This window comes from Mobula hypostoma, chromosome 14 (genome assembly GCF_963921235.1).
Source record: "Mobula hypostoma chromosome 14, sMobHyp1.1, whole genome shotgun sequence".
NCBI classification, from domain to species: Eukaryota; Metazoa; Chordata; class Chondrichthyes; order Myliobatiformes; family Myliobatidae; genus Mobula; species Mobula hypostoma.
In genome coordinates this window covers 2,090,693-2,110,199 of record NC_086110.1, presented here as the reverse complement: position 1 = coordinate 2,110,199, position 19,507 = coordinate 2,090,693, and the positions used below count along the sequence as shown (strand labels likewise).

The 19,507-nt window shown below is 46.7% G+C and overlaps 1 protein-coding gene across 3 annotated transcripts in view; it reads left to right on the top strand.

The window, feature by feature from the left end:
* The window catches only part of LOC134356422 (docking protein 4-like), a 189,790-nt gene that overhangs the window by 9,835 nt on the left and 160,448 nt on the right, over positions 1 to 19,507 (top strand). Inside the window, exons 2-4 of one of the 3 annotated variants that reach the window (XM_063067361.1) lie at positions 8,716 to 8,912; positions 9,569 to 9,676; positions 17,399 to 17,513. In XM_063067361.1, coding sequence (XP_062923431.1) covers positions 8,847 to 8,912; positions 9,569 to 9,676; positions 17,399 to 17,513 — 289 coding nt within the window. In that variant the 5' untranslated portion in view covers positions 8,716 to 8,846. Of the gene's footprint in view, positions 1 to 8,712; positions 8,913 to 9,568; positions 9,677 to 17,398; positions 17,514 to 19,507 lie in introns of all 3 variants that reach the window. The other 2 variants (XM_063067360.1, XM_063067362.1) reach the window with 2 other exon arrangements.

The following is a 19,507-nucleotide window of genomic DNA, read 5'->3' as shown; positions in this document are numbered from 1 at the left end:
CACTCACCTCCATTCAGGGTCCCAAGCAATCCTCCCAGATGAGGCAACAATGCACCTGCAAATAGAAACATAGAAACATAGAAACATAGAAAATAGGTGCAGGAGTAGGCCATTCGGCCCTTCGAGCCTGCACCGCCATTTATTATGATCATGGCTGATCATCCAACTCAGAACCCAGCCTTCCCTCCATACCCCCTGACCCCCGTAGCCACAAGGGCCATATCTAACTCCCTCTTAAACATAGCCAATGAACTGGCCTCAACAGTTTGCTGTGGCAGAGAATTCCACAGATTCACCACCCTCTGTGTGAAGAAGTTTTTCCTAATCTCGGTCCTAAAAGGCTTCCCCTCTATCCTCAAACTGTGACCCCTCGTTCTGGACCTCCCCAACATCGGGAACAATCTTCCCGCATCTAGCCTGTCCAATCCCTTTAGGATCTTATACGTTTCAATCAGATCCCCCCTCAATCTTCTAAATTCCAACGAGTACAAGCCCAGTTCATCCAGTCTTTCTTCATATGAAAGACCTGCCAACCCAGGAATCAATCTGGTGAACCTTCTTTGTACTCCCTCTATGGTAAAGATGTCTTTCCTCAGATTAGGGGACCAAAACTGCACACAATACTCTGGTGTGGTCTCACCAAGGCCTTGTACAACTGCAGTAGTACCTCCCTGCTCCTGTACTCGAATCCTCTCGCTATAAATGCCAGCATACCATTTGCCTTTTTCACCGCCTGCTGTACCTGCATGCCCACTTTCAATGACTGGTGTATAATGACACCCAGGTCCCGTTGCACCTCCCCTTTTCCTAATCGGCCACCATTCAGATAATAATCTGTTTTCCTGTTTTTGCCACCAAAGTGGATAACTTCACATTTATCCACATTAAATTGCATCTGCCATGAGTTTGCCCACTCACCCAACCTATCCAAGTCACCCTGCATCCTCTTAGCATCCTCCTCACTGCTAACACTGCCACCCAGCTTCGTGTCATCCGCAAACTTGGAGATGCTGCATTTAATTCCCTCATCCAAGTCATTAATATATATTGTAAACAACTGGGGTCCCAGCACTGAGCCTTGCGGTACCCCACTAGTCACTGCCTGCCATTCTGAAAAGGTCCCGTTTATTCCCACTCTTTGCCTCCTGTCTGCTAACCAATTCTCCACCCACACCAATACCTTACCCCCAATACCGTGTGCTTTAAGTTTGCACACTAATCTCCTGTGTGGGACCTTGTCAAAAGCCTTTTGAAAATCCAAATATACCACATCCACTGGTTCTCCCCTATCCACTCTACTAGTTACATCCTCAAAAAATTCTATGAGATTCGTCAGACATGATTTTCCTTTCACAAATCCATGCTGGGGTCATGGATTTCACAAATCTGCTGGGGTCATCCATTACATCCAATGCTCCTGATGCAGCCTCCCCTACATTGGTGAGACCCATTGTAAATTGGAGGATTGCTTCGTCGAGCACCTCTTCTCCATTCCCTAAAAGTAAAATTTCCCGATAGTTGACTATTTTAATTCCTATTCCCATTCTTGCTTTGACATATTGGTCCACAGTCTCCTCTTGTACTACAATGAGGCCACTCTCAGGGTGGAGGAGCAACACCTCATATTCTGTCTACCGTGCTTATAAAAAGTATTCAACCCTTCCCCCAGCCCCGGAAGTTTTCAAATTTTATTGTTTTACAACATTGAATCATAGTGGATTTAATTTGACCTTTTTGACACTAATCAACAGAAAAGACTCATGTCAAAGTGAAAACAAATTTCCACAAATTAGTCTAAATATATTACAATTAATAAACACAAAATAATTGATTGCATAATTACTCACCCCCTTCAAGTCAGTATTTAGTAGATGCACCTTTGGCAGCAATTACAGCCCTGAGTCTGTGTGGCTAACACAAGGGGGCAGTTTTAAGGTGCTTGGAAGTAGGTACAGAGAGGATGCCAGGGTAAGTTTTTCACACAGAGAGTGGTGGGCGCTTGGAATGTACTGAAAGCAACAGTGGTGGAGGCAGATACAATGGGGTCTTTTAAAAGACTCTTAAATAGGTACACAGAGCTTAGAAAAATAGAGGGTTATGCAGTAGGAAAATTCTAGGCAGTTTCTAGAGTAAGATACACAGTCAGCACAACATTGTGGGCCGAAGGGCCTGTAATGTGTTGTAGACTTCTATGTTCTATATTCTATCATAGGTGTCTATCAGCTTTGCACATCTGGACACTGCAACTTTCCCCCATTCTTCTTTACAAAACTGCTCAAGATCTGTCAGATTGCATGGGGATCATGAGTGAACAGCCCTTTTCAAGTTCAGCCTCAAACTCTCAATGGGATTGAGGTCTGGACTCTGACTTGGCCACTCCTGGACATTAATTTTGTTGTTTTTAAGCTTTGGCTGTATGTTTGGAGTTGTTATCTTGCTGGAAAACAAATCTTCTCACAAGTCACAATTCTCTTGAAGACTGCATCAGACTTTCATCCAGAATTTCCCTGTTTTTTCCTGCATTCATTTTATCCTCTACCTTCACAAGCCTTCCAGGGCCTGCTGCAGTGAAGCATCCCCACAGCATGATGCAGCAGCCACCAAGCTTCATGGTAGGGATTTTAAACGCAAACAACAGGAATTCTGCAGATGCTGGAAATTCAGGCAACATACATCAAAGTTGCTGGTGAACGCAGCAGGCCAAGCAGCATCTGTAGGAAGAGGCGCAGTCGACGTTTCAGGCCGAGACCCTTCGTCAGGACTAACTGAAGGAAGAGTGAGTAAGGGATTTGAAAGCTGGAGGGGGAGGGGGAGGGGTAGATGCAAAATGATAGGAGAAGACAGGAGGGGGAGGGATGGAGCCGAGAGCTGGACAGGTGATAGGCAAAAAGGGATACGAGAGGATCATGGGACAGGAGGTCCGGGAAGAAAGACAACGGGGGGGGGTGACCCAGAGGATGGGCAAGAGGTATATGCAGAAGGACAGAGGGAGAAAAAGGAGAGTGAGAGAAAGAATGTGTGCATAAAAATGAGTAACAGATGGGGTACGAGGGGGAGGTGGGGCCTTAGCGGAAGTTAGAGAAGTCAATGTTCATGCCATCAGGTTGGAGGCTACCCAGACGGAATATAAGGTGTTGTTCCTCCAACCTGAGTGTGGCTTCATCTTTACAGTAGAGGAGGCCGTGGATAGACATGTCAGAATGGGAATGGGATGTGGAATTAAAATGTGTGGCCACTGGGAGATCCTGCTTTCTCTGGCGGACAGAGCGTAGATGTTCAGCAAAGCGGTCTCCCAGTCTGCGTCGGGTCTCACCAATATATAAAAGGCCACATCGGGAGCACAGGACGCAGTATATCACCCCAGTCGACTCACAGGTGAAGTGATGCCTCACCTGGAAGGACTGTTTGGGGCCCTGAATGGTGGTAAGGGAGGAAGTGTAAGGGCATGTGTAGCACTTGTTCCGCTTACACGGATAAGTGCCAGGAGGGAGATCAGTGGGGAGGGATGGGGGGGATGAATCATGGTAGGGATGCTGTGTTTTTGATTCCGTGAAGATGGTGTGTTTTTGATTTGCTTATGCCAAACACAGCAATTAGTCTGATGGCCAAAACCTCAATTTTGAAACCTACTGAGTGTTGAAAGGACTAGATAGGGTGGATGTGGAGAGGATGTTTCCTATGGTGGGGGTATCCTGAACTAGAGGGCACAGCCTCTATATTGAGGGGCGACCGTTTAGAACAGAGCTAAGGAGGAATTCTTTTAGTCAGAGAGTAGCGAATCTTCAGAATGGTCTGCTACAGATTGTAGAAGAGGCCAAGTTCATGGGTATGTTTAAGGCGGAATTGATCATTTCCTGATCGGTCGGGGTATTAAAGGATATGGCGAGAAGGCAAATGTATGGGGTTGAGTGGGATCCAGGATCAGCCATGATGGAATGGCAGAGCAGACTCGATGGGCTGAATGGCCTAATTCTGCTCCTAGTTCTTATGGTCTAAGCGTGAAGGTACAGCAGGTCGGTCAGAAGGTAAAGGGTATGCTGATCTCATGGAGGACAGAGTAGAGCTACACTGGTCTTTATAGCCAGAGAGTTTGAAATACCAAGATAAGGATGACTTTTGAAGATGTGCTTGGTGACACTGCACCTCAAGTGGTGCGTGCAGTTTTGCTATGCTTATCTGAGGAAGGATGTTCTATTATGGAGACAGTCTACTGAAGGTTCACTGCTATGAATTACTGGGACTGATTGTGTTGATGCAAGAAGACAACGCCAGTCAGTTAGAAGGATGATGGGATCGCAGAGAAACTGACAAAATTCTGCAGGAAGACCTCGGAGACTGTAGATAGTGAAATCTGGAGCAGCACACCAACTCCAGAGGAGCCCAGCAGCATCTGTGGAGGAATTGAACTGGTGATGGTTTTGGTCAAAACCCTGCATTGCGAGGAGATGCAGGAAGGGTGTGCCCGATGTCTGGGGATCCACAGGCTATGATGGCCGTTTACGATTGAGATAATGAGAAGTATCTTCATCTTGTGCAATTCTCAATCTCAGAAAGCAACTGGAACTAAATCATTAAATAAATTGAAGCAAATATGTGGAATTGTTCTTGGATTCAGAGCGGTGCAGGGATGTCGGGAGGAAGTACGAAGTGGGATTTGAAGTGGACTCACTAAAGTGTGGTGAATCAGCCTCACAGATTGCCAAATCAGATCCTTCATCTGGCACTGATTGATGAGTGACTTCTCTGTACTAGGTGAACTGCTGATTGCCTGTCTATGTTCCACTGAAAAGCACGCAGGAAGACATGGATCCTAATTGTTCCTCACTCATTAGGCATAGCCCTTTCAAACACGAAGTTCTGGGGAAATGGGTGCATGACAGTCAGTGTTCTGTGAGGGAGTGGTTTTTGTGACACTGATGGTTTTGAGGGAAACTGAAGAAGGCTGTGGTTGTTGCTGGTGCGTGAATTTCACGTTGCACCACCTACAGGACTGAGTAGAAGGTGTCACGATAATGCAACTGTTAGCATTACAGCCATTCTGGAGTTCAGAGCTTAGTTCTGGCACAATGTACCTCCTCCCCATCGAATGCGACTATATTCCTCGAGTGATTTGGTTTCTTCCAGTCCAAAGATGTACCTGGTATTCTACCGGGTAGATTAGTTGGTCATTGTACTGTACATTATCCCATGATTAAATTAGGGTTAATTGAATTGGGGGGGGGGGGGTCACTGGGACCTACACCAAGCTGTATTGCTAAATTGAAACAAATATAAAAAATAAAATAAAATAAACTGCCTGGATGCTGGGAGGGTGGAATGAGAGTGGTGGAATGAGAGTGGTGCACTGTTGGAGAAAAGACCATAAGACCATAAAATATAGGAGCAGAAATAGGCCATTTGGCTCATCAAGTCTGATGCGTCAATCAATCATGGCTGATCCTTTTCTCCCCTCCGCAGCCTTCTCCCCGTAACCTTTGATGCCGTGTCCAATCAAGAACCTATCAATCTCTGCCTTAAATATACCCAATGACCTGGCCTCCTCAAGTTCACCATCCTCTGGCTAAAGAAATTTCTCCATATCTCTGTTTTAAATAGATGACCCTCTATCCCAAGTGTGTGCCCTCTTGTCCTAGACTCCCCCACCATGGGTAACATCTTTTCCACATCTACTCTGTCTAGGCCTTTCAACGTTCTAAAGGTTTCAATGAGATCCCCCCGCTCTTCTGAGTTCTAGTGAGTACAGACCCAGAGCTATCAAATGCTCCTTGTATGATAACCCATTCATTCCCAGAATCATCCTTGTGATCTCTTCTGAACCCTCTCCAATGCCAGCATATTTTTTCCTAGATGTGGTGCACAAAACTGTTCACAATACAAAAGCTGAGGCTTCACCAGTGCCTTATAAAGCCTCAGCTTCACAGCCCTACTCTTGTATTCTAGATCTCTTGAAATGAATGCTAACATTGCATTTGTCTTCCTCAGTGAGTCTACCTGCAAGTTAACTTTCAGGGTATTCTGCACAAGGATCCCCAAGTCCCTTTGCATCCCAGATTTTTAGATTTTCTCCCTGTTTAGAAAATAGTCTGCACATTTATTTCTACTACCAAAGTACATTTCCATGCATTTTCCAACATTGTATTTCATTTGCCAGTCTGTTGCCCATTCTCCAAATCTGTCTAAGTCCTTGTGCAGTCTACCTGTTTCTTCAACACTACCTGCCCCTTCACCAATCTTCAAATCGTCTGCAAACTTGGCAACAAAGCCATCTATTCCAGCGGTCCCCAACTACTGGGCCGCGATGAAACGATAGGAGTCAGCTGCACCTTTCCTCATTCCGTCATGCCCACTGTTGAGCTTGAACACACGCGAGGTCATTACCCACGCGTCATCCATGTCAGCCCCCTGAACAGAATCGCCAAAAACGATTTGTAGAGAGAAATCGGCACGTAGACGTATGCGCACTGGTGCCTGCGCAAGGCTTCATGGTCACTGTAGTCTTTCTCGGGGTAAACACAACGTATTTGACTGCTACTCTTGTCCGTTGGCAACCCTACCCCCCCCCACCCCCCCCCCCGGTCGGCCGGTCCACAAGAATATTGTCAATATTAAACCGGTCCGCAGTGCAAAAACGGTTGGGGACCCCTGATCTATTCCATCATCTAAATCATTGATATACAGCATAAAAAGAAATGGTCCCAACACCACCCCCTGTGGAACACCACTAATCACTGGCAGCCAACCAGAAAAGGATCCTTTTATTGCCACTTGCTGCCTCCTACCAATCAGCCACTGCTCTAACCATGCCAGTAACTTTCCTGTAATGCCATTGGCTCTTTGTGTGGCACCTTGTCAAAGGCCTTCTCAAAGTCAAAATATACAACATCCACTGCCTCCCATAGAACATAGAACGTAGAAATCTACAGCACATTACAGGCTTTTCAGCTCATAATGTTGTGCCGACCATGTAACCTACTCTAGAAACTACCCAGAATTACCCTGTCACATAGCTCTCTATTTTTCGAAGCTCCATGTACCTATCTAACAGTCTCTTAAAAGACCCTATTGTATCCCTTTCATCTGTCCTACATGTAATCTCCTCAAAGAATTCCAACAGGTTTGTCAGGCAAGATTTTCCCTTAAGGTGACTTTGTCCTATCTTGTCCCTTGTCACTAAGTACTCCATAACATCATCCTTAACAATTGACTCCAACATCTTCCCAACCACTGAGATCAGGTTAACCGGTTTATAATTTCCCTTCTGCTGCCTTCCTCCTTTTGTAAAGAGTGGAGTGACATTTGTAATTTTCAAGTCCTCTGGCACCATGCTAGTGTCCAATGATTTTTTTAATATAGAACATAGCATAGTACAGCACATTACAGGCCCTTTGGCCCACATTGTTGTGCCGACCCTCAAACCCTGCTTCCCATATAACCCCCACCATACCTGTCTAGTAGTCTCTTAAATTTCACTAGTGTATTTGCCTCCACCACTGACTCAGGCAGTGCATTCCATGCACCAACCACTCTCTGAGTAAAGAACCTTCCTCTAATATCCCCCTTGAACTTCCCACTCCTTACCTTAAAGCCATGTCCTCTTGTATTGAGTAGTGGTGCCCTGGGGAAGAGTCTCTGGCTATCCACTCTATCTATTCCTCTTATTATTTTGTACACCTCTATCATGTCTCGTCTCATCCTCCTTCTCTCCAAAGAGTAAAGCCCTAGCTCCCTTAATCTCTGATCATAATGCATACTCTCTAAACCAGGCAGCATCCTCGTAAATCTCCTCTGTACCCTTTCCAATGCTTCCACATCCTTCCTATAGTGAGGCGACCAGAACTGGACACAGTAGTCCAATTGTGGCCTAACCAGAGTTTTAGAGAGCTGCATTATTACCTCGCGACTCTTAAACTCTATCCCTCAACTTATGAAAGCTAACACCCCATAAGCTTTCTTAACTACCCCACCTACCTGTGAGGCAACTTCCAGGGATCTGTGGACATGTACCCCGAGATCCCTCTGCTCCTCCACACTACCAAGTATCCTGCCATTTACTTTGTACTCTGCCTTGGAGTTTGTCCCTCCAAAGTGTACCACCTCACACTTCTCTGGGTCGAACTCCATCTGCCACTTCTCAGCCCACTTCTGCATCCTATCGATGTCTCTCTGCAATCTTCGACAATCCTCTACCCTATCTACAACACCACCAATCTTTGTGTCATCTGCAAACTTGCCAACTCACCCTTCTACCCCCACATTCAGGTTGTTAATAAAAATCACGAAAAGTAGAGGTCCCAGAACAGATCCTTGTGGGACACCACTAGTCACAATCCTCCAATCTGAATGTACTCCCTCCACCACCACCCTCTGCCTTCTGCAGGCAAGCCAATTCTGAATCCACCTGGCCAAACTTCCCTGGATTCCATGCCTTCTGACTTTCTGAATACGCCTACCGTGTGGAACCTTGTCAAAGGTTTTTGAAAGATCATTACTAATGCCTCTGCAATCGGTACAGCTACCTCTTTCAGAATCCAGATGCAGTTCATCTGGTCTGGGTGACTTACGTACCCTTCGGTCTTTCAGCTTTCCGAGTACCTTCTCCCCTGTCATAGTAACTCCACTCGCTTCTCTTCCTTCACCAACATCTGGCTCATTACTGGTGTCTTCCACAGTGAAGATCTAACACTTTGACAATTAATGATCTTCTTTGTTGAGGAGCTGGCTGCAGGCAACGATGTGACCTGAGGTGGACCACAGGTGGTCAAACTGAACACGAGGCTGTGGGAGGACCTGACAGGGAATAAGGAGGGGAGTCGCAGGGTGAGTGTGCTACAGTACTCACGCCCAGGATGGCCTCAAGTTTCAACGACATAGTGAAACAGGGATACGTGCGGATGAGGAGCAGGAAGCTGGGGGTAAGTGTGTCTGTTGTTAGTCTCCAACACTGACACAGCCATTCTCCGACAGTCCATCCAAACCCACAGTCGCCCCGCCGAGCAGAAGAAACTTGGAGAGTAAAAGACCATATGACTTTAAGACCATAAGACTACAATTTCTTGTAGGAGCAGAATTAGGCCATCGGGCCATTGAGTTGTCTCTGCCTCTTCCCTGTAACCTTTGATGCCCTCACAGATTCAGCACCTGTGGATAAAGCGATTCCTTATTATCTCTGTTCTAAAGTGATGATTTTGTATTTTGAGGTTGTGCCCTCTGGTTCTAGATTTTCGCATTATAGGAAACATCGTCTCCACATCCACTCTGTTGAGGCCTTTTAATATTTGATAGGTTTCAATTATATCACCCCCTCCATTTTCTAAACTCTAATGAGTACAGGCCCAGAGTCCTCATACATTAACCCTTTCATTCCTGGTTTCATTCTCATGAACCTCCTCCAATACCAGCATATCCTTTCTTGGATATGGGGCCCAAAACTGGTGACAATCGTCTAAATTTGGTCTGACCAACCAATGCCTTATAAAGCCTCAGCACGATGCCTTTGCTCGTATAATCTATTCCTCTTCATTTTCCACCCCTGCAGCAGCACCTCACTGTCCCAATCGTCTACTTTCAGATCTACCGAAGGTGTTGGCTTGTCTTCAAAAAGTCTTCCAGTAAAGGACCCCGCAGGCTGGAGAAGTACTCGGATGAGAAATCTGCCAACTTGAAAGCGAGCCCTAAGGTGAGCCGTTGCCATGACAACAACATCTGACACAACACCTCCATCCCATCCGTGGTTTGTAATTGAACCACCGACTCTCCCCATTGTTTCCATTATCGCTCTCTCTCTCTCTCTCTCTCTCTCCCCGTCTCTCCTTCTGTTTCACTCCATCATAATTTATAATTTATCTCTCCGTGGTCCTGTTGCTCTCCTTCTTTGTTTCTCATTCCCTCCCTCTTGCTGTCCTTCTCTCTCCCTTCTCTTTCTTTCATCCTTCACCTCTCTCCCTCTCTTCATCTCCCTTTGTTCTTCTCACTCACCTATGTGTCTCTCTCAATTCTCTTCCCTTTCTCCCCTCCTTCTTTCTCTTTCTCCCTCTCCAAGCCGCTCCTCTCCCCTTCTCTCCTTGCCTCTGTTACTCTCTCCCTGTCACGTTCTTTCTCCGTTGCTTTGATTGGTTTTGCTCTCTTGCTCTCTCCCCCCCACCCGTTTTCTCACTTGCCGTCTCTCACTTGCTCACTGTGTTTCTGTTGGCCCTCACCCTCTCTCCCTGCCTCAGTGTCCACCAGCACTCATCCTCCCTCTATGTCACTCACTCCCCCGATGCACCCTCTCAATTCACAGAGAAATAATAGTGACAGGGTTTTTCAGTTTCCCTAGGGGTAACTGGGATCACTCACAAATCAATCTTATAGACAGCACAGATTCTGCAGGACAGCCTCCTGTTTCCATTTTTGTAAACACATAATACTCTGCAGATGCTGGGATCAAAACAACACTCACAACACGCTAGAGGAATTCAGCAGGTCGGGCAGCATCCGTGGAAATGATGAGTCGACGTTTCGGGCCGGAACCCTTCGTCAGGACTGTAGGGGGAAGGGGCAGAGGCCCTATAAAGAAGGTGGGGGAGGATGGGAAGCAGAAGGCTGGTAGGTACAGTGAAGATAGAATTCTCCAACTTCTGGTAATTCCCTCCCCCTCCCTTCCTCTATCCCTATCTCACTCTGCCCCCTCCCCCAGCTGCCTATCACCTCCCTCATGGTTCCACCTCCTTCTACCACCCATTGTGTTTTCCCCTGTTCCTTCTTCACCTTTCCTGCCTATCACCTCCCCCACCCCTTTATCTTTCCCCTTACTGGTTTTTCACCTGGAACCTACCAGCCTTCTCCTTCCCACCCTCCCCCCACCTTCTTTATAGGGTCTCTGCCCCTTCCCTCTAGTCCCGACGAAGGGTTCCAGCCAGAAACGTCGACCGATCTTTTCCACGGATGCTGCTCGACCTGCTGAGTTCCTCCAGCCTGTTGTGAGTGCTTCATTTTTGTAAATCTTTGTCTTCCTGTGGAAGAGGCATTTATGGAATGGAGATTAGCAGGTCAGTCGGAAAGTATTTCCAAGAAAGTGAGCCTAACTCAAATCTTAGGGTAGTTCTGGAGAGGGATATGGATAGTTGTGAAGGGGGAAGGCCGTTGCCAACATTATTGGACAGCATCAGTAAACTGGCAAATATCTGCATGTTGGTCTGTATTCAGCTGGTGAACTATTCCTTAGGCCTGGATAAGGTGTGTCTTCGGCTGTGATGGGAGGCAAGGGAGGAGACTGCATGGGGTCCTGACAGATTGTACTGCCCACAGGTAAGGGAACAGATAGTGGACATCAGTAAGTGTTCATGGGCTGCATGGAAGAGCCAGTAAGTCTAACTTTGGTGGTGGGTAAGTTATTGGAAAACTATAACCCAGAGGGACTAAATAAGGATAATTTTCATTGTCTTGTTGGAGGGAGAATCCGCTTGGTCAACTTGAGAAGGGAATGGTACATATCAATGAAGGCAGTGTGGTTTGTGACATTTACACGGGCCTTTGCCAAAGTCCACATGGAAATGGGTCCAAAACATTCAGCTCATGAGATTAATACATGTTGGCAGAATGGGACCATAATCCTGTGGATCAGAGGGTAATGGTGGAGGGACGTGCACCTGGCACCCTTACTGCTTGTTATCTGCATTAACATAGAGTGTAGAGCAGTACAGCAACAGGCAGTCATATTGATGCCAATTTATATTGTGTCCTCCTGTGTATCATCCATATCCCTTAATTCCCTTCATATTCCTGTATCTCACGGAGATCCTCTTCACTTTCAGACTATTTGCTTCCACTATAACTTTGGTAACCCACTCCAGACAGCTTCCACTCTGTGTAGGAATACTTGCTCCTCACATCACAGAACGTCTACCTTATCTATGACTTTTGCGGCTTTATAAAACCCCTATCAGGACTCATTAGGAAGAACAACTGAGGTTTGCCTAAACTGCCCTTTCTGCTCATGCTGACTAATTCAGGAAGCATCCTCGTAAACCTCATCTGCACCCTTTCTACATCCTTCCTATAATGGAGCAACCAGAAATCCAAGTGTGGTCCAAGGCTACAGCATGACGTCCTTACTCTTACCCTGAACACCCCTCCCAATGAAGGAGACATGCCATATGCCTTCTTTACCACTCTACCCGAGTGTGTAGCCACTTACAGTGAACTGTAGAGCTGGACTGATATGGAGATTAATATAGGAAGTATGATTAGCAATTTTTTCAGATGGTAAAAAAAGTTGAAGGTATTATTGAAAGTGAGGAGGGTACATTGGGCTCCAGGAGAATACTGATCAGTTGACAAGATGGACAGAGCAATGGCAAATAGAATTTAATGTTGATAAGTGTGAGGTGATGCGCTGTGGGAGGATTGCTGGGCAATAGACCTACACAATATATAGTCGGGCCCTCAAGGATAGTGAAATTCAGAGGAACGAAGCTACTATTGGTAGACACAATGGTGAAGACCTACGAATACTCGTCACCATGAGCTGGCAGATGGATCCTGGGACTTGATGGGCCTAATTAGGTCATTTGATCCATTATGTCTGCTCTACTATTCCATCAAGGCCAATTTATTATCTTTCTCTACCTAATTCTTCTGCCTTCTTCCCATAACCTTACTAATATAACTCCATATGTTCATAAGGTTATGAGAAGAAGGCAGGAGACTCTTGACCCAAGATGACCACTCCATAGAGGCTGCCAAAGTATTTGGCAGGATGTGATGACCAGTTGGAAGTTTGGGCTGTGGAAATTGTAAATGGAGTTTAATCCAGACAAGTGTAGGATGTTGTATTTTGGGAGGTGCAATGTAAAGGAAAGTATACAGTCAATGGCATGACCCTTAAGGGCATTAATATCCAGATGGATCTTGGGGTCAGTCCATAGATCCCTGAAAGGGTGGTAAGGAAGTTTTACAGCATTATTGCCTTTATTGGTTAGAGTGCTGAATATAAACATGGAACGTCATGCTGCAGGAAGATAGAACTTTGCTTCAGCCACGTTTGAAATATTGTGTGCATTTCTGGTCACCCCATCATAGGATGAATGTGGAGGCCTTGGAGAGGGTGCAGTAGAAGTTTACCAGGATGCAACCTGGATTAGAGATCATGAGCTATAAGGAGGACAAGCTTGGATTGTTTCTCCTTGTGTCATATGGAGGTGGCTGGGAATGGACCCAAGTGCAAGACACAGACACTGAAGTACTAGGGACAGGACTAGGATTCAGGCTGATGGCAAGGACATGGACATGAAAATCAGGAACCTGGAACAGGACTGGACAAGAGAACTAGGAGTCTGGGCTTGGACTCTGAGCCAGAGACTGGTCAAGGACCCAGTACCTGGGTCTTTCCTCTGGCTCAGATCCCAGAACTAGGCAAGGACGAGGCTTGGCAGGCAGGCAGGACGAGGCTGGAGTCTTCAGGCTTGAGGCTAGGCTGGAGAGGAGGCGTGGCTTGACAGGAGGCTGGAGACTTGAGACTTGAGGCCAGGCGAGGCTGGAGGCTTGAGGCTGGAGGCTGGAGGCCAGGTGAAGCAGGAGACTTGAGGCCAGGCGAGGCTGGAGGCTTGAGGCTGGAGGCTGGAGGCCAGGTGAGGCTGGAGGCTGGAGACTGAGGCGAGGCTGAGGCTGAGGCTGCAGGCAGGAGACTTGAGGCGAGGTGAGGCTGGAGGCTGGGCTCCTCCTGGGCAGGGGGCGGATCACCACCCGACAGAGGCAAGGGACAGAACCAACCCCAGGTAACAACAAGACGGCCTGGCTTACCTGGGCGGAGGCAAGGGACAGGAAGGGAGCTAGGTACAGGGTGGCTCCAGGACAAGACTGCAGGCGAGACAAGGCAAGAGTTACCAGCAAGACAAGGCAAGGCTTCTGGCAGAACAAGGTGAGACGAGAACTTCAGGCGAGGTGAGAATTACCGGCAAGACAAGGCAGGGCTTCAGGCGAGGAAACAGAAGGCAGAGGAAGGGATACAAGGAGTAAGGACAAGAACAATCCAGCCGCCACGCCTGGGTCTCTGAAGGTATTTATGCAGCCAGCCCCAAGAGCATCAGCTGCCTCAATTAGAGCTCAACAAGAACAGAAACAGGGTAGATAGGAAAACCTGAAGCAAGGGTCGATGAACTGGACCATGAACCGGAATACGGACTTCACGGACCGGACCATGACACCTTGAGCACAGATACTGAGGTCTGATCTAATAGAAGCACTTATTATGAAAGGCAAAAATGGAATAATTCTTTTCTCACCATGGAAATGTTGGATACAATGAGCATTGATTTAAGGTGAGAGGAGAAAAATTCAGAGATTTACAAGGCAAGTTGAAACATAGTGTCAGAAATGAGGTAGAATAAAATGCAACAGCAGTATTTAAGAGGCATTTAGACACATGCATGAACAGGCAGGGAAAGGACCATGTGCAGGTAGGTGTAGTTTAAATCGGTGTCAGATGGTGGGCAAATAGGCCTGTTCCTGTGCTGTACTGTTCTATGTTGAACGGCGTGATTGCTCTCGATAGAGCGTACAGGAGGCTCAGCAGGATTTTACCTGGAGTGGAAGATTTTATTTACGAGTAAAGATTGGGAGGTTGGTTTATTTATCTTAAAGCAGAGCAGGCTGAGGAGAGGGTTTGCTTGATAGAAGGAGACAGAATTCTGAGAGGTGTAGACAGTAGGAAACATTGTTAATATACCTGCCTCAACTACTTCCTCTGGCAGCTAGTTGTTGAAAGCGTCTGTATTGAAAAAACTGTCTCTCATGTCCCTTTTAAACCCTTCTCCGTTCACCTTAAACATGTGCCTCTAGTTTTAAGAATGCTCAACCCTAGGAAATAGACTGTGGCCATTTACTGTGTCTCATAATTTTATAAGGTTACCACTCAGCCTTCTTCACTCCAGGAAACACAGTCCCAGCCTGTCCAATCTCTCACAAGGCGCACTTACATTGGCCCAACACTAATCCCATTTCATTCTCCCCTCAGTCCCATCAACTTCCTCCAGATTTTCCCACACATTGGAGGGTATTTTAATCCATGTAATTAATGGGCATGTCTTCAGCCCGTTCTATCCTTGTCACTCCCTCACATCCTCACACCCAACTTTCGGCCCCTTTCTCCCCCCTCCCCTCACACCCTCTGACATCTCTTCCAGTTCCTTCCCTTGCCTAACTGTCTCCATCCCCTTCACATCCACCTGCCTGTTCTTCCCTCTCCCCACACTCCTTGGCACCTCTCTACCTGGTCCTTCACCCATCCACCTACCTCCCCTTCCCACTTAACTGCCCCTCCCTCCCTCTCTGACACCCTATAGGAATATAGGAAACCTGCAGCACAACACAGGCCCTTCAGCCCACAAAACTGTGCTGAACATGTCCTTACTTTAGAAATTACCGAGTGTTACCCATAGCCCTCTATTTTTCTGAGCTCCATATACCTGTCCAGGAGTCCCTTAAAAGACCCTATCATATCCGCTTCCACCACCGTTGCCGGCAGCCCATCCAAGCACTCACCACTGTCTGCGTAAAAAACTTACCCCTGACATCTCCTCTGTACCTACTTCCAAGCACCTTAAAACTCTGTTAGAAACATAGAAACATAGAAAACACTGTTCTCTCGTGTTAGCCATTTCAGCCCTGGGAAAAAGCCTCTGACTATCCACATGATCAATGCTTCTCATCATCTTATACACCTCTATCAGGTCACCTCTCATCCTCCGTCGCTCCAAGGATAAAAGGCCGAGTTCACTCAACCTATTCTCACACAGCAAGCTCCCCAAAATTCAGTTCCATGATTGATGAAGGCCAATGCACTGTATGCCTTCTTAACCACAGAGTCAACCTGTGCTATGGACTCGGACCCCAAGATCCCTCTGATCCTTCACACTGCCAAGATTAAAGATTAAAGGCCCATCAGTCTGGTACTTATGCCGGTTTCTGTGGCGTGAAGCGACTGAGAGTATAAGACTCCCCCACCCTGGATAGGACACCAGTCTATCGCGAGGTTAACCCCCAGCATTTTTGACGGTACCCATTCTCGCTGGGTAGACTGGAGCATTGTGTGGTTAAGTGCCTTGCTCAAGGACACACACGCTGCCTGGGCCGAGGCTGGAACCCACGACCTTCAGATCGCTAGTCTAACGCCCTAACCACTTGGCCACGTGCCATACACAGCCAAGAGTCTTACCATTAATACTATATTCTGCCATCATATTTGACCTACCAAAATGAACCACCTCACACTTATCTGGGTTGAACTCCATCTGCCACTTCTCAGCCCACTGTCCCACTGTAACATCTGACAACCCTCCACACTATCCACAACACCCTCAACCTTTGTGTCATTGGCTAATTTACTAACCCACCCCCCCACTTCCTCATCCAGATCATTTATAAAAATCATGAAGAGTAGGGGTCCCAGAACAGATCTCTGAGGCACACCACTGGTCACTGGCCTCCATGCAAGCCAGTTCTGAATCCACAAGTAAAGCCCCTCTGTGTGCTTCCTTCCTCACCATCTATCCGCCCCCCTCGCAACTATCCACCCCTCCCTCCCTCACTCACTCCTTTTTTGTCCCATGCCTTTCACATCTTCCATCCCAACTCAAATAACTCTCCTTATAACTCAAGCCCTCCAGTCCTGGTAAAATCCTTGTGAATCTTTTTGGCATCTTCTCCAGCTCAATTATATCCTTCCTATAGAGTGGTGACCTGAACTATACACAGTTCTCCAAGACTCATCTCAACAACTCCTGTAAAGACTGTAAAATGACATCCTAACTGAATATCCTGACCGATGAAGACAATGATGTCAAACGCCTTCTTGACCATCCTGTATTGGAAAAATTCACTAACACTGAACTCCAAAGCCATGACATTCTCTGTCACTCTCTTCCTTCTTTGGATCACTCTTTCTGCCCTCCCTCTCTCCTTTCCACTGTCACTTCTCCCTGTCTACACTCCCTCACTTTCTCAGTCTATCCGTCTCTCCACTGTTACTCCCCCATTTCTGTTCTCACTGCCCTTCACTTTCTGTCACTCCTTCCAACCCTCTGCCCCTGTATCTGCTCTTTGTAACACTCTGTCCCTCTCTCTCTCATTCATTCTCTCAACCTGTCTCTTTCACCTATCATCTTGTTCCACCCTGCTGGCTTCTTCCTCTGCGCATCCCTCTTCCTGTGTCCGGTCTTCCTAACTCTCTCAATCTCTCTGTCCCCATTACCCCCTTCTTCCTGCTCCCATCCTCCCTTACCTGTCGTGCTCTATCCCCCTCTCGCTCCCTCCATCACTCACACTTCACCCCCTCTCTCTCTCTGTCCTTTCTCTTGCAGTCTTAAACCTTTGTCTCATTCCATTTCTCTGCCTGTTTCTACCTGTTGTGCTCTTCGTCCAGGTGACAGAGATGAGCAGTGTGAAGACAGTAGTGCGTTTGCCAAAGGACACCAAGAAACAGGCTGTGACTCTCACCTTCACAGACAACAGCTCCCGCACGTTCACTTGCGACTCAGGTACAGTCCAAGGGGAGAGGAAGGGAGAGAGGTGCCCACCACTTTTATCGAGAATGGCGCAGGGATTAGAAATATTCACAGAGGTCGTTATTGGCAGTGGACGCTGTGAGTACCAGTGTCTGAGAGAATGGACCACACTAGGTTGCAGAGGAGGTGGATGAGTGAGAGTTGGTGCCAGTCGAGCAGATCCCAGCAAGGATAGAAGACCATAGAACTGTGTCCCAGTGAGTGTCAGCTTGTATGCTCTGTTCAACTGTCTCATCAGCAAAGACATGAAGAATTCTGAAGTGTGTTCAGGGTACTTTTCCTGTGCATTCTGTTTCTGGTCCCATGAAGAAGGAGCCATTGCTGGACTGGATTAGAGAGAAGGGAGGGAGCACTTGGGAGATAATGGCTGTCACATTAGCTGTACAGATTAGCTCTAGAAAGGTAGTGGATCTGGCCCAGGTAGATTGGAACCAAAAGTCAGTAAAGCAGAACAAGAGATGATATGGCTCCAACTGGAGCACATTACTTATTTATTTTTATTATTATTTTATTTAGAGATGCAGCACAGTAACGGACCCTAATGAGCCTGCACACCCATGTGGTGAATTAACCTATTACCTGTGCATCTTTGGAATGTGTGAGGAGACCTCGGTACCTGGGGAGAACTCACGCATTCCTGGAAAGAACATATAGACTTCTTACCAATAGCGGCCAAATTGAACACAGGTTGGCAGCTCTGTAATAGCTACTGTGCCGGCCCTGGAGGCAGACAGGGGTAACAGACATACCTGGAGTAATCTGGGTGGGGAATGAGATGCACAGGAAGAGAAGTCAAAGGTAACTAGTATGGACAAGTATGATAATAACTATAAACCAAGAATAATAAGTATGCAATTGTAAACATAAACCAGAAGTAAACATTCTTAAAGAATCAGAGATGTGAAAGCTCAAACAAGAGAGTCATAGACCATGGAAGAGTTTAGCAAAGGAACAGGCCCCTGGACCCATAATGTTTTAACAAGCTAATTAAATTAGTAATCAAATAGATAGATTAGATACTTTATTGATCCCAAAGGAAGTTACAGTGCCACAGTAGCATTACAAGTCCACAGATATAGATATTAGAAGAGAAGTTGAAAGAATAAAAAATAAGTTACCACAATCAGTCAAAAAGGAGTTACAGAACATCCAACTGAACTAATCCTTTGTGGATTAGTTAGCCACAATGAGGGTGAGGACCAGTTCTGCCAAATGGAGGAGAGTGGTGGTGGAGGGAAACTGGTTCTTTATTGAGGAAGAAGCGGAGATCTTTAAGGCTTCTTAATGGGGAATAGAAGTCTATGTGAACTGGTATCCATGGTGAAAATGAGGCACAGGGCTAGAGAATTAAAAGCTGTTGAGGAGACCAAAAGCATGTGAAGGGCCTCTTATGCATATGGGAAGGGATTGAACCAAGAGGGATAGAATAAAGTTGAGGTATGCAGACACAAGTTCAGTGAGGCAGGAGCAGGCAGGAAGAATGGATATACCTGGACAATCAGGTTTGTGAATGTTCAGTAGGAGGTCAAAACAAGCCAGGAGCTGTGAGTTCTGTGGCATGGGTGGGAGGTTAGTGATGGTGTCAGAAACAATTATTTGATGGCATGGAGTAGGATCCTATTTCATGCACATTCCAAGAATTCCAGGCACCCACCACTCTATGGGTAAAGTAAAACATTTGAATTTACCTCCTTCAACTAGCGAGGGCTACTGAGGTGACTTTAAACTAGAATGGTTGGGGGGTGGGAATCAAATTAAAGAGGCTAGGCGAGAGGAGGTTAGTTCACAACAGGGGGATGGGAACCAGTGCAGAGAGACAGAGGGGTGTAAAATGAGGGTAGGAGCAAAAAGTAGTAAGGTGAAAAGTAAAAGTGGCAGTCCGGCAAATCCAGGGCAAGCATCAAAGAGGGCCACTTTTCAACATAATTGTATAAGGGCTAAGAGAGTTGTAAGAGTGACCATAATAT